Below are 12,470 nucleotides of genomic sequence, written 5' to 3'. Positions count from 1 at the left end.
TTCTAAATCAATCTTTTTCTGCACAGCCTTTGATTAACTACTTTTGTAAAGGTATCTGCAGCCGTAGTTCTGGAAACTATCATTATGAACATGTTTATAGTAGAAGCTCTTTTTTCTTTTTTTTTTCTTTTTTAAGTGGCCTGCTACAGTTTGCCTGTTGGATTAAACTGTACTGGTCCTACAGGGGTTACTTAAAGCCCTACATTGCAGAGTGCAGCATTTATCACTTCTAATGAGTACAAATAGTGAGCTGGGAGAGAGATTTGATTTTTATAGAATACTATATTAATACTGTTGAACTATGCATGCACTTGTCAGGGAAACTAAAGTCCAAAGAAATGGTGCAAGCTTGCTGTGGAAGGGCTTGGAGAGTTTGTCAGACTTGGGCCTTTTTAAATAAAACATAGCTATGAAGCACTGTCTCAAGTTGTAACACATTTCAAGAGTTTTCAAAACAAACTAGTAGAGCTAATGGGCAAGACTAGATCATATTTACTCACACACAAAGATGTCTCAAATGTTACCTGTGTAGAACACTTAAAAAACATTTAACTTCTGAAAAATGGATGCTAGTAAAAGTGAGTTAATTTGAACAAGGACTCCCATAAGTTGCAGATGGATCTTAACTTTATAGTTGTTCCTTTGTTTTGTAAAAGCTTTAATAGAGTCAGTAGGCCTTGAGGATCAGTTCAGGTTAAGGAGGAGAAAGCATTACGATTTTTTGCTAAGGAAAATCATGCCTCACACATCTATTAGTATAAACGAGTCAGCGGTGGTAGAGCTAATGCTGTCATTGCTGATGAACCAGTATTTCCAGAAAAGCTCATCAAGGACTCCTAAAAATTAGGCAGTCATAAGATAAAAGAAAAGGTCCTCTTGGAAATCATAAAGATGGAACTGCATAGCCAACTTTCCTGAGAAAGGAGTGTGAAGACACTCCAGTAGTATGTCCAGTAGTTTGAGACCACTCTGTGCTATTCAGCATACTTGCTGATGATTGAAAAGGTAAAATTAATTCAGGCAATGAAGGCAAATATATTTCAGATACTAATGAGCTGGTTGCTAATGTGACAGATGCGATTGTATGTCATTAAAGGCAGAATAGGAATGTATGTGGAAACTGACTTCAGCTGTGCTTATTGATGTTACATTTATCACTTATCAGAAGAAGGAACTTGTGGTCAGTGATTAGCCCAAAGAAAATATTTATGCAGTTGTTTTATTAAAAAAAAAAAGGGGGGGTGTTAAATGGGTGGGAACAGATGGAAAATGAAATAGAAAATCATTACGGAACCAAATGCTTCAGTGTTTTTCCCAGATCTTGAATAAACCTAGCAGCTTTTGCGCTCTCCATCTTAGCAATCAAGACAAGAATCTCTCTTTCGTTTTAGGGAGAGGGTAGGACCCTTTCAGTTGCAAAAGATGAGAGATCTCCAAAATTTATAAAGTAGCATGGACATAATGAAATAGGAAATAGTCAGTGGGTCTTGTATGCAACTTCAGAAGCACCAACAAGAAAAACCATACTGCAGCTCTAAAGTGAAGGAGGTATTTTTTCGTGCAACCCATAATCCTGAACTTACTGCCACAGGATCCTATGGCAGCCAAAAGGATAAAGTGGTATGAAACACCATCAAGCAAATTCATGGGAAGAAGTCCATTGAAGGCCAATTCAGTCATGGTTTTACATTCTTGCCTTTGTGTTTTTGGGGTGGTGGTTGTGGGAATTTTTTTCTTTTTTCTGCCTTCTAGCTTATGCATTCTCTTAACAGGAGATTTGCTGGAGGCTGAGGGCTTACCGAGAGAACTAGTATAGGGGAAGCATAGAGCTTTTAGGCCTTTTCTTGTTACAATGAAAAATCTTTCCTGTTGAGATAGGACGCAAGTCTATGTAGACTTGTGGTATGATGACTTAACATATTTGAAAGGTGATATCTCACGACTTGGTTTGTTTTTTGATGATGATTCATATCATAGCATGATTATGCTGTTAGTTTGTTATACCCATTTCACTGAGGGAGCACCATGGGTTTGACCCCAAACTAGAAATGAGTCATGCTGTAAAATGGTAGATTCAGCTGCTTATACTTACAATATTCAGTAGATCTGAGTGGGGGAGCTGTTAGTAATACTAAACAGATTGCTCAAGTGATACCTGTTTTTTGTTGATTGTGTTGTATCTGACTGTCATATGCTAAAATGACTAACATGCAGCTCTGATGATAATTTGTGTTATGGGACAAGTGAATTAGTGATGCCTCTTAACCTAAAATAAAGGCTAATATGCCTTTTAAAGATGGAAAAAATGCAGGATGCAGAAAAGGTCTGTGGCTTTCTGCCTGTTTAAAGGAAATACCTGCCAAAAAATTTGAAAATACTCTTTCTCATTAAGCTTTTTGCTTCTAGTATGCTAGTATAGAAGACTTAATTTGTTGTGAGACTAGAATGTAGACTATGCTGTTCTTGGTTTTCTTTTTCCTCATAGGTTGCAAATCCAGAGGAGAATGACACATTAAGTGATGTAAATTCAAAACCAAAGGAAGAAATGAATGTTACTGCAAGAATTGAGGAATTATGTTGTGAATCTTCTGTTCCTTCAGATGATAGGCAACAGGCCATTCCGAGGCAAACTGAGATGGTGCATAGTTATAAATCTGTAATTCCAGAAACTGAGTTCTCTACTCCTACAGAAGCTGAAAAGGCTGGTTCCAGCTCAGCTGATTGGACTAAAAATGATTTTCGTGTTAGTCCTTCAAGTTACAGAGCACTATGTGGTCTTGAAAACTGTGTTAGTAAAGAAGTCAGCCTAGTTCCTGATGGTGCTAAACTGCCACCACTTTTGCTTGCAGCAGGAGAAAAAGGAAAAGGTAAAATTTGGGTAAATTGTTAGCATTGTATCACCTGATGCAAGATTTCTAAATAAGAACTTCTGTGTGTATAGTGTGTATTATAATACAATTTCAACTTTCATTTATCTCTGCTGCGCATTGGATCGTGTTTGATAACCGAACCTGCATTATTAGAAAGATCCATCTGTATGTTATGAAAATACTTCATCATTTAATGCCCCCTAGTAGTGCTTGTGCTCTTTGTTTGCAACTGTTACAGTATCAGTATATGGATGAGGAGACAGCATATGTAGTTGATTACTAATTGGCAAATGGACAGTAGCCCTAGTTTATACATTTATTACAAATCCTGTTTTATTTTATATGATCTTTTACTCTTAGGGTAAGCTTTTACTCTTAGGGTAAGATCTTTGGTTGATCTGTAGCCATTCTAAGTTTGAGAATACCACCCTTTTAAGATAGGAGGGTGGGGCAGTCTTTCATATATGATCTGTAATTCTTTTTTTTTATTTCTTTTTTTGATAGTTGTCTGATATGTTAAACTAAATCAACTCTTAATTTATTTAGATCCTCTAGTGGAAGAACATCCATCTCGCCAACAGGTCACCTTGCTTCTTGCGGAAGGAGGTCCTAATCCATTAACCTTTATCCTAAATGCAAACTTCCTTGTGAATGTCAAGTTAATATCTTGTAAGTAGTGCACATTTTCTTTTCTATTAAATCAGTCTGTCTTCTCCTCATTATAAAACAATATCACTGTGGTATCTACCTTTAATTAAAGATTCTTCAGAAAAGTGCTGGTGCTTCTCGACAAATGGACTACATGGCTTGGGTCAGGCAGAAATTATCGTTCTATTGCAGTGTTTGCCAGATGAAGAGACTTTTCCTAATGAAATACTTAAATTATTTATTGATATCTACAAGGATGTAATGAAAGGTATGTAATATCTAACTGTATGTTATAATATCTTCTTATCTTTAAAGCTGGGAGTTAATCTGATTTTTACTGTATTATTTGTTGATATCTACTGATTTTGTTGAATAAGCTTGCAGTATTAACTTCAGGTTCTACCTAAAAAACAGGAGAAATAGAATTTAGCGAGTTTCTGATTCATATGCTTTTGTAAACCTCCTGTTGATTGGCTTTTTTTGCCCTTTAGTTGTGTTGTGTGGGAGATTTTGGGTGTAAATCATTGAGTCTCCAATCTGGAGCTTCATCTGTAGAAGTACAGTGAAGTATGTAAACTTTTGATTAACATAACTCAAATATTTATCAAACTGTTTCTTAGATGTAAAATGATACAGTGAAATACGTTGTGTACCAGAATGTTTACACCTTGGAGAAGTTTTTTAGTATTTGTTTGGAAAAATGTAGTTTCATATTCAAGGTCATTGAGTTAATAAATAAGACTATATAGCACTGTTAGACTGTGGATTTGGATGTCCACATGATTTTCAGGAACACTTGAGATGTAACCTATGGTTTAAGGTGTATAGGAGAGCTACTGATGTTAGAGCACTTAATATTTTTCTTCGTGATACTGACATATTACTCTTGATATGAAAAGACTTTATCTATTTCAACAGGAAAGTTAATAAGAAACATGGAAAACTTTACTTTTACTGAAAACTTTCTTGGTAACAAAGACCATGGAGGATTCCTGTTTGTTTCACCAACTTTTCAGAAACTTGATGATCTGCTTTTACCAGATAACCCTTTTCTATGTGGCATTCTCATCCATAAGTTGGAAATACCCTGGGCAAAAGTTTTTCCAATTCGTTTAATGTTGAGATTGGGAGCAGAATATGGGAGTAAGTTTTATCACTTAAAATAGCTGTATAAGTGTAAAATTACCTGTGAGAATGTTTTGTAGGCAAGTGAAATGTTCAAAGTCATCAAGACTCTTGGCAGTATTTTATATTACACTTGTGTAAGACTGAAGTTCCATACAAGTGTCTTAGCAGGTGGCTCCCCATGGGAATTTACATTTTGTGCTGCTAGACTCTCTTGATTCTTTGTCAACTTAGCTGAAGATAGGTGGGTCTAGAAACTACAACTGAGTAATAAACTGTCAGTCTCTGACTTCTTTTGTTGTTACAGGAGAAACTTTTGCAGGGAAATTCCCTAGCCTAGTTTATAACTTTGATAAATCATTTTTCTGAATTAAGATTACTTCTTTCAAAGTGAGGTGGACACATGTACGTGTGTGTGTGTGTGTATATATATATATGTATGTATGAGACCAGCAGATTGGATAGGATGTAACATGGTCCAGCTGTTGCTGAGTTGGAAGAGCTGGAATGGATTTCAAAAATGCCTCATACACAATTTTCCCAAGTTGAGTGGGTTTTTGATAAATAAGCCCACCATTGTATAAGTTGTAAGTCAATAAATATGTATCACTCAGTTGTTTATGGATTTCTTACATAGCTGAGTCAATAGCAGGGTTCTGCTGGATGGGCTTCTGTCAGCATGTTGAGGAAGATGGTAGCTTCTTTGTCATTCTTCTCTTCCCAAGCTTCTTGTGATTTTTTGCACTGTTCTTGCATCTTTTTTGGTTGATCTCACCATCCTGGCTTTGCTATGTGATTTTTTTTTTGTTTAGTTTTCAAATGGCTTTTTCATATTACAGTCTTTGGTCTTTTGCATTTCCCTACTTTCCCTTGTTTCTACCAGCACGTTTCCTATCCCAGTCATCAGTTGTTTACTTTAAAGCATGCTACTTTATACAGATCTCCTCATCCCTTTACTCCTGCTTATCAGTGCTCTCTAGTACTCTGCTACATGTTACAGCATTGACGTAGAAGCAAGGTTAACCCTTATGGTATTCTTATTCAAGCAATCAGTAAGCCTGGCAACCCCTCTCACAGCTGGTGAACCAGAGGCTGAACCCAGGGTGTTTCCCTCCCTCTGCCCCAAGATAGCTGCAGGAGGATGTAACTGAGGATGAGGAAATCGTGCAGTGGGCAAAAAGTAGGCCATGGGGGAGAAGCAAATGGTGGCTCTTGTTCCTATGGCTGGTCAGGTTTCATTGAAATTAAAGTAGGTTGTAGCTGAATATAGAAATAAATACTTAGATTAGCAAATTCTGTAGTTGTTAGTTGGTAAACATCCTCTTTCTTTTCTTCCGCACTCTAGTGTATCCAACGCCTGTAGTAAGTTTCAGAGACCGAAAGCCACTCTTTGGAGAGATAGGACACACAATTATGAATCTACTTGTCGTGAGTAGATGTCTCATTCTCTTCTCTTCCTATGGTAATTTAGACGATGTAAAATATCCTCGCAACTCTGATATTCTTTAAAGCTGAACTGTTTTTTGGCAAAAATAAAGGGTTAATGTTTTAATTCTCCATTCTTGACTTGGAACTTTCCTAACAAAGAATATTTGTGTGTGAATTAGGAAAGCTATACCTTTCACGCTATTGTTTTTAGCATATTTTCTTGTAGTAGGAAGCAACTTTAAGTGAATGAGAAACTTGGTGTTTAATTAAAGTTGGTTGTAATCATCATTCTGAGATGTTCTTTTTATTTATTTATTTGTTTGTTCTTCTCAGTATTGCTGTGGTGCAGGCCTTCTATTTTTTTTTCCATCTGGAAAAATCGACTTAACAGGCAGATACTATGGGCTAATTATAACCATAATTACTTTGCCACACAAACTTAACCTTATCACGCTTAACCTATCTGTGCTGTGTGTTATGGGAAGAGCTTTGATTTTTGGCAAAATCATCAGATTAAAGCAAGTCTAGAATTTATGCAGTTCTCTGAGGAAATTTTTCCTCAGTCACTCCCTTGATTTGATTTAAACTTCTAGGAAACTAACCTTCCTTTCCTGACATTTATGTAGAACTTATCCTTAATGCTGATTACAATGTGATTAAAAACTGCTGAAAGGTTATGGAGAGAATTGCATGTATTATTCAAGTGATCACCAAATCCTCCTGTAGAGGTGTGCGTGCATGTTCCCACTATCTGAGTTGGAACTGCAGTCTTTGACTCTCTCCCATTTTTGCCAACACTGATGTCCATGTCATTATGTAGAGAATCAGTCTCAGAACTGAGCCATCTGAAAACTAGTGTTTTTCTCTTAGAATAACTTTAAATTTTAGGTCTATGAGCCAGCTCACTACTTGATTTATCGAAGTACCAGTACCAGTGTGAGGGAGAAGGCTGTGATGGGGACGCTCATTTAGTTGGCTTAAGCCACAGCTTCTTGCTGAGGAAGTGCCTAAGCCACAGATTGCTGAAGGCTGGAAGAGTAGCCTGGGGAAGACAGACAGGCATATAAGGCGCAGCAGAAAATCATTAGTGTCTACTTATACTTAGAGGATATTGAGCTGGATTGGGCTTCAGTCAGATCTGGCATACCCATTCTTTTAGCCTGCTGTGGAATTGCACCTTCAGATTTTGTGGAATGTAGTCTTTTGCTGACAGTGCTTCTGTAGAGCTCGTTTTCAGCTGGATTACAGAATTGCTCAGACTCTCCATCATAGCTGCTTTTGGTGTCAGCACAAAAGAGGCAGAGGGAATATGTGCTTTCTGGTGGGACTACCCCTTTTGATGTGGGTTTTTTTTTTTTTTTTTTTTTTAAGCTACATGTGGTGCAAATTCTCAATTGAGGATGACGCAAAATTGAGTACCACACAGACAACTGAGGTAGTGATAAATGACGAAAGCAGAGGGAGCCTGTCATGCTTATCTTACAGTACCAGTTCAACTGAAACTTGTAATACAGTGAGATCTGTTCATAAATACCTTTCTTGCCACAGCTGTGCTGGTTGAAGAAGATGCAGATTTCCTGATTCAGCTGCTGTGAGCCTTCTAAGCTGTCTGTCCTACATAGAGCTAGTAAAGGCAAATTAAGCTATTTTCCACCTAAATAGTTCTGGAATGAAACAATAGGGAGATTTCGCAGAAGTGGCTGCGATGGATGATAACCTTTGTCAAGGAAAGGCATAAGAAACAGTCCTCAAGCATGCAGAAGAGGTTGTAGCCGCAGAAGAAAGAATATGAGAATATAAACTAACTCAGCTGGATGGTAGCTTCCATGCTTTGCCCTTCTGCAGAGAAGGGTGTTAAAGTTTATCTGAAACGTCATAAGATCCTTATGTGAATAAAGCAGCTGTAGTCTAAATAGTGTGTGTGTGTACACTGGTAAATGATATTTAAAGCTACTTTGTCAGTACTAGGCTAAGATACTGATCATTTTTTCCTCCTGTGGTGTATGTGAAGGGTAAATCGTTAGCCACACCTAATATCACTACTCTTTAGAAGGTTAGAGATTAATGTAAAAATGCTGCATGCTTACATTACATGAGATTTCTTAAAAAATATAAGAAAATTATGCATAGAGTTCAGCTGTCTAACATAAAGACTGTCCGTTACAGGACCTTAGAAACTATCAATATACTTTGCATACCATTGACAACCTATTTGTTCATGTGGAAATGGGTAGAAGCTGTATTAAAATACCTCTAACGAGATATAATGAGGTGAGTATAACTATCTTCATTAGCTTTCTAATCCAGACTACTTTAATCTTTATTTGACACACAATACTTGTAACATCTTTAGCTTGAGTGCCTTAAAAAAGAGAAAACATTAGACTAGAGAGTGAAAAATGTTTTGACTTCTGTGATCAGTTTCTAGGCTGTTGTGTGTGTGACTTGGCCACTTGATTGCAGCTCTCTAGATTACTTTGCTGTTTGAACTTTAAGCTAATGTAGGTGTGTATCTTTGGGGTGATGTTACCTGAACACACCTTTTTCTTCTTCCTGGATATGTTGGAAGGTGGATATTGAGTGGGAATTTGGGCTTTAGGATAACTGTTAAATGATGAAAGAAATCAGCAGTTTGTCTGAAGTCTTTTAGAGTATGCTTTCAAAGGCGGTATTCTGCTTACAACTTCAAGGAGAATCTTTTTTGCCAAAGTGTATTTTTTTATTACAGTTTGCTTACTTTGGCTTTAACAAAACAACTGTATAATAAAATGCATAAGGCTTAATGCATGCTTTAGCCTTACAAGAACAAAAAATCCCCACAACCCTGGTATTGTAATGTGCAGAGGTATTCAGACTTACCTATCCCTGTCAATTGAAATAGTATTTTTGATCATGCATAGAAATTTTTCATCAGCTAATCATAGTAAATCCTATGGTGCAAACTCTCTGAGAATGACAGAGGTGAATAATTCTTGAAATTTGTTTTGAGAGCTACCAACATGTTTTCTTTAATATAGGATCATCTTTGAAAATGTCTTTTTAACACGCAAATAGAGATTCGTGTCAGTTTCATGACAAAAAATTTTGTACTGACAGGTAATGAAGGTGATAAATTCTTCTAATGAGCATGTAATTAGCATTGGAGCCAGTTTTAATATCGAAGCAGATTCTCACTTAGTGTGTGTGCAGAGTAAGGATGGTATCTATCACACGCAAGCAAACAGTGCAACTGGACATCCTAGAAAAGGTAAGCTGTCTAGTTTGGCTTGTGGGGAATAACCGAATCTTGCATTTCTGCTCAAGAGATGTGGTGATTTAGGTTGCAAGGAAAAAAGTATTCCAGAAGTTTGGACAAAAGCACAATATTCTAGAAGCACTTAGGTATCTTTTGATAAGTGCTGTGAAATAGAAATTAATACTTTGTTTCTGTTTTAAGTTTCTTTTAGTCTTAGTTTACGTTTTCATACTTCATCAGTTTCTTTACCTCTTTCCAAATTTAATATTAGTGTGAATTGGGGAATATATTTATAGATGTAGACACATGGTCTGTGTAAGTGAGTGTGCAAAATATATAACAGTATCTCTATACAAGATCTAGCAAACTGATAACACCACACATACAGTAAAGAGCAGTACAGTGCTTTGGGGTGTTTGGAATGCACCGCAACTGTCTGTATGGCAGCGTATCTGGACTGTTAATTTGGTGACTACAAATTTGGGTGATATGTGGTGGTACTCATTTTATTTCTACTTTTTCTAGTCACAGGTGCAAGTTTTGTCGTGTTTAATGGAGCCTTGAAGACGTCTTCAGGATTTCTAGCTAAATCCAGTATAGTCGAAGGTAAGAATTTAGCACTATGTGGTTTCTTAAAGCATTAAATATATATGATTAGCAGTCTAGTGCAAGATCTTTATTCTACTGTAAGCTAAGCTTTTCATGACTTTTAACTTTGTAGAAAACCTATTGCAAATTATGCTGTATTTAAAATGTATGCTGATGCACCTGTTTGTTTTAATATATATTAAACATATGTGTGTATATGTTTAATACATATATAAAATGTATATTAAAACATATATATATTAAAACAAAGTGAGTAAATATATATATTTAACTCTTCACTTAATTCAGTCAGTCCAACTATTTTCTTTGCAGTTGCATGCATCTAAAATTGTTGTCATTGATAAATTGATGAAATACACATTTTGATACATAAATGCTCCAAACTTCTAAGATGTAGCTCAGTTGACCAGAAGAGTTTTCAAGCTCTTTTTCTTTCATGTAGTGTTTAATGCCATAGTTGGGGGACGGAGTCCAAGTTATGACTGTGTGCATTTATTAAGGAGAGGGTCCATTCTACTAGAATTTAAGTCAAGATTCTACTAAAACACCCTGCTGCTGCTTCTGTAAATAAGTGAGAGTTTTAACTGATTTTCTTTTAGATGGTCTAATGGTGCAAATAACACCAGAAACAATGGAAAGCCTACGTCAGGCATTGAGAGACAAGAAGGACTTTAAAATAACTTGTGGCAAAATGGATGCAGGAGACCTAAAAGAATATGTAGATATTTGCTGGGTAGAAAATGAAGAAAAAACAAACAAAGGGTAAATGTATTATGAAAGCAAAACATCTTCTGGAGTTCTTTTGTTTCCAACTTTCAAATATCCACCTTTTATTTCAAGGAATCAAGCTAAAATATTTTTTATTGAAAGAAGGAATTTGATTTTTAAAACCTATAAAGCAATGCGATGGTAAATTACCTGCAGTCCTCTAGATGTCACTAGCAGAATAATTTTGTTTATGGTGGTCATAGTTTTTTGCTCTGTTCTCTGTCCTGGAAGTTGACAGGAAGAGGTTATGAGCCCTCAGCTTTTTGTTGTTGAAAGTTCTCTGTCAAAGCCATAATCAATTTGTATGAAGATGGAATTAATCCCTTTTAAGCTCACTCATAATTTAGCGGGGCTTGGAAGTGCACAGCACTGTGTTTTCCTACTGATTGCTTACAATGCAGCATCAGTCAGCAAGGTGAAATGGGATGTAAGACATCCTTATACCCCATGATTTGAACATTTGTTTATATTGAGTCAAACGTTAACTATGATTTAATTACCCATCGCTAATTCAAAACTTGCCTCTTATGTTTTAATCAAATATATTGTTCTTCAGGGCAGGGCTTGATTTGCTGTGCCTTTTCCTGTGGCTTCCCTGATCAATTAGAACAAACAGGGGCTTCACCTAAGAAGACTTCTAGTTTTTTCAACCTTTAAGATGAGTTTTGTATTAAATAAGTGGTATGTTTGTTTTCTACTTAGGATTATTTGTTTTTTGTAGCCTCTGTTTTTTCATCATGTAAATTGTGTATTACCTTTTTGTTATATACCTGTCTAGTCATTCCTTAATGTTATTTAAACATTGTGCTTTAGGCTGAATAACTTGTATGAAGTAAGATGTTGGTGTAATTATTAACTATATTATCTTCTTCTGTAGAATTTTCAGCCCAGTAGATGGAAAGTCAATGGAAGGAACTCAGAGTGAAAAACTACTACAAGGTGGAGACTTTGAAACAGAAGGAAAAATTATGAAGTGTACTGAAGTTAGTAAATTATGTTGTACCTGAGTGTTTTTTACCACTGTTTAGAGTAGTTAGGTGGTAAGGTGGATGGAGATGCTACCAAACAAATCAACTTATTTCATGTATGGCCATACCAGTATGCCAACTGTTTTCTATAATTCTTTGATCATTTCACATACTTTTAATTATTTTCCTTCTGAAAAGAGACTTAGTCATGTCTGTAAGTTTTGATAACTATATAAATATATAATCCAGATATCCCATAGCCACTCAAGTATTCCCATAGTCCATCAATACATATTTAGATTGAACAGATAAAATATTGGAATATTTTGGCAGCAAACAAGCATTGGTATTCATGGTTCTTTCTCTTCTGGATTATGTGCACATAGAATTATTACTTTTTCTTTTCTTTTTTTTTTTTTTTTTAGTATAACCAGGCTACTAACTGTCTTATCTCTTCTATAATTTCAGGTGTACTATTTTCAAAAGGACCATGAACTATCCAGTCCTATTCCTGACCAGTTTGCTAAAGAGATTGCTATTGCTTGCAGTACTGCTCTTTGCCCACATCTTAAAACCTTGAAAAATAATGGAATGAATAAGATAGGCCTTAGAGTTTCCATTGACTCAGATATGGTAATCTTTCAACTTTTATTGCAGACACCACACCTTAACTGAAATCTTTCCTTTAAGACCTTGGGTCCCTTTCTGAATCTTTTTATTTTTTACCATACCCCAGATCCAGACTGAGAATGAAATTTCATGTAGAAACTGTCCAAATGACTAGTTCCTCCTGAAAGGGCTAGGCCTGCTTCTTTTTCT

The 12,470-nt window shown here is 36.0% G+C and overlaps 1 protein-coding gene across 3 annotated transcripts in view; it reads left to right on the top strand.

Annotated features, from left to right (window-relative positions):
• The window catches only part of LOC112988728 (zinc finger FYVE domain-containing protein 16), a 32,623-nt gene that overhangs the window by 17,546 nt on the left and 2,607 nt on the right, over positions 1-12,470 (top strand). For 2 of the 3 annotated variants that reach the window (XM_026109413.2, XM_064500027.1), the window contains exons 8-18: positions 2,486-2,867; positions 3,417-3,539; positions 3,631-3,786; positions 4,437-4,661; positions 5,989-6,071; positions 8,238-8,342; positions 9,168-9,318; positions 9,832-9,912; positions 10,515-10,677; positions 11,561-11,666; positions 12,120-12,284. In XM_026109413.2, coding sequence (XP_025965198.2) covers positions 2,486-2,867; positions 3,417-3,539; positions 3,631-3,786; positions 4,437-4,661; positions 5,989-6,071; positions 8,238-8,342; positions 9,168-9,318; positions 9,832-9,912; positions 10,515-10,677; positions 11,561-11,666; positions 12,120-12,284 — 1,740 coding nt within the window. The remainder of the gene's footprint in view (positions 1-2,485; positions 2,868-3,416; positions 3,540-3,630; positions 3,787-4,436; positions 4,662-5,988; positions 6,072-8,237; positions 8,343-9,167; positions 9,319-9,831; positions 9,913-10,514; positions 10,678-11,560; positions 11,667-12,119; positions 12,285-12,470) is intronic. The other variant, XM_064500028.1, reaches the window with a different exon arrangement.

Source organism: Dromaius novaehollandiae, chromosome W, assembly GCF_036370855.1.
Source record: "Dromaius novaehollandiae isolate bDroNov1 chromosome W, bDroNov1.hap1, whole genome shotgun sequence".
Taxonomy (NCBI): domain Eukaryota; kingdom Metazoa; phylum Chordata; class Aves; order Casuariiformes; family Dromaiidae; genus Dromaius; species Dromaius novaehollandiae.
The sequence above is the reverse complement of the archived record's forward strand: the minus strand, read 5'-3'. Positions and strand labels throughout refer to the sequence as shown.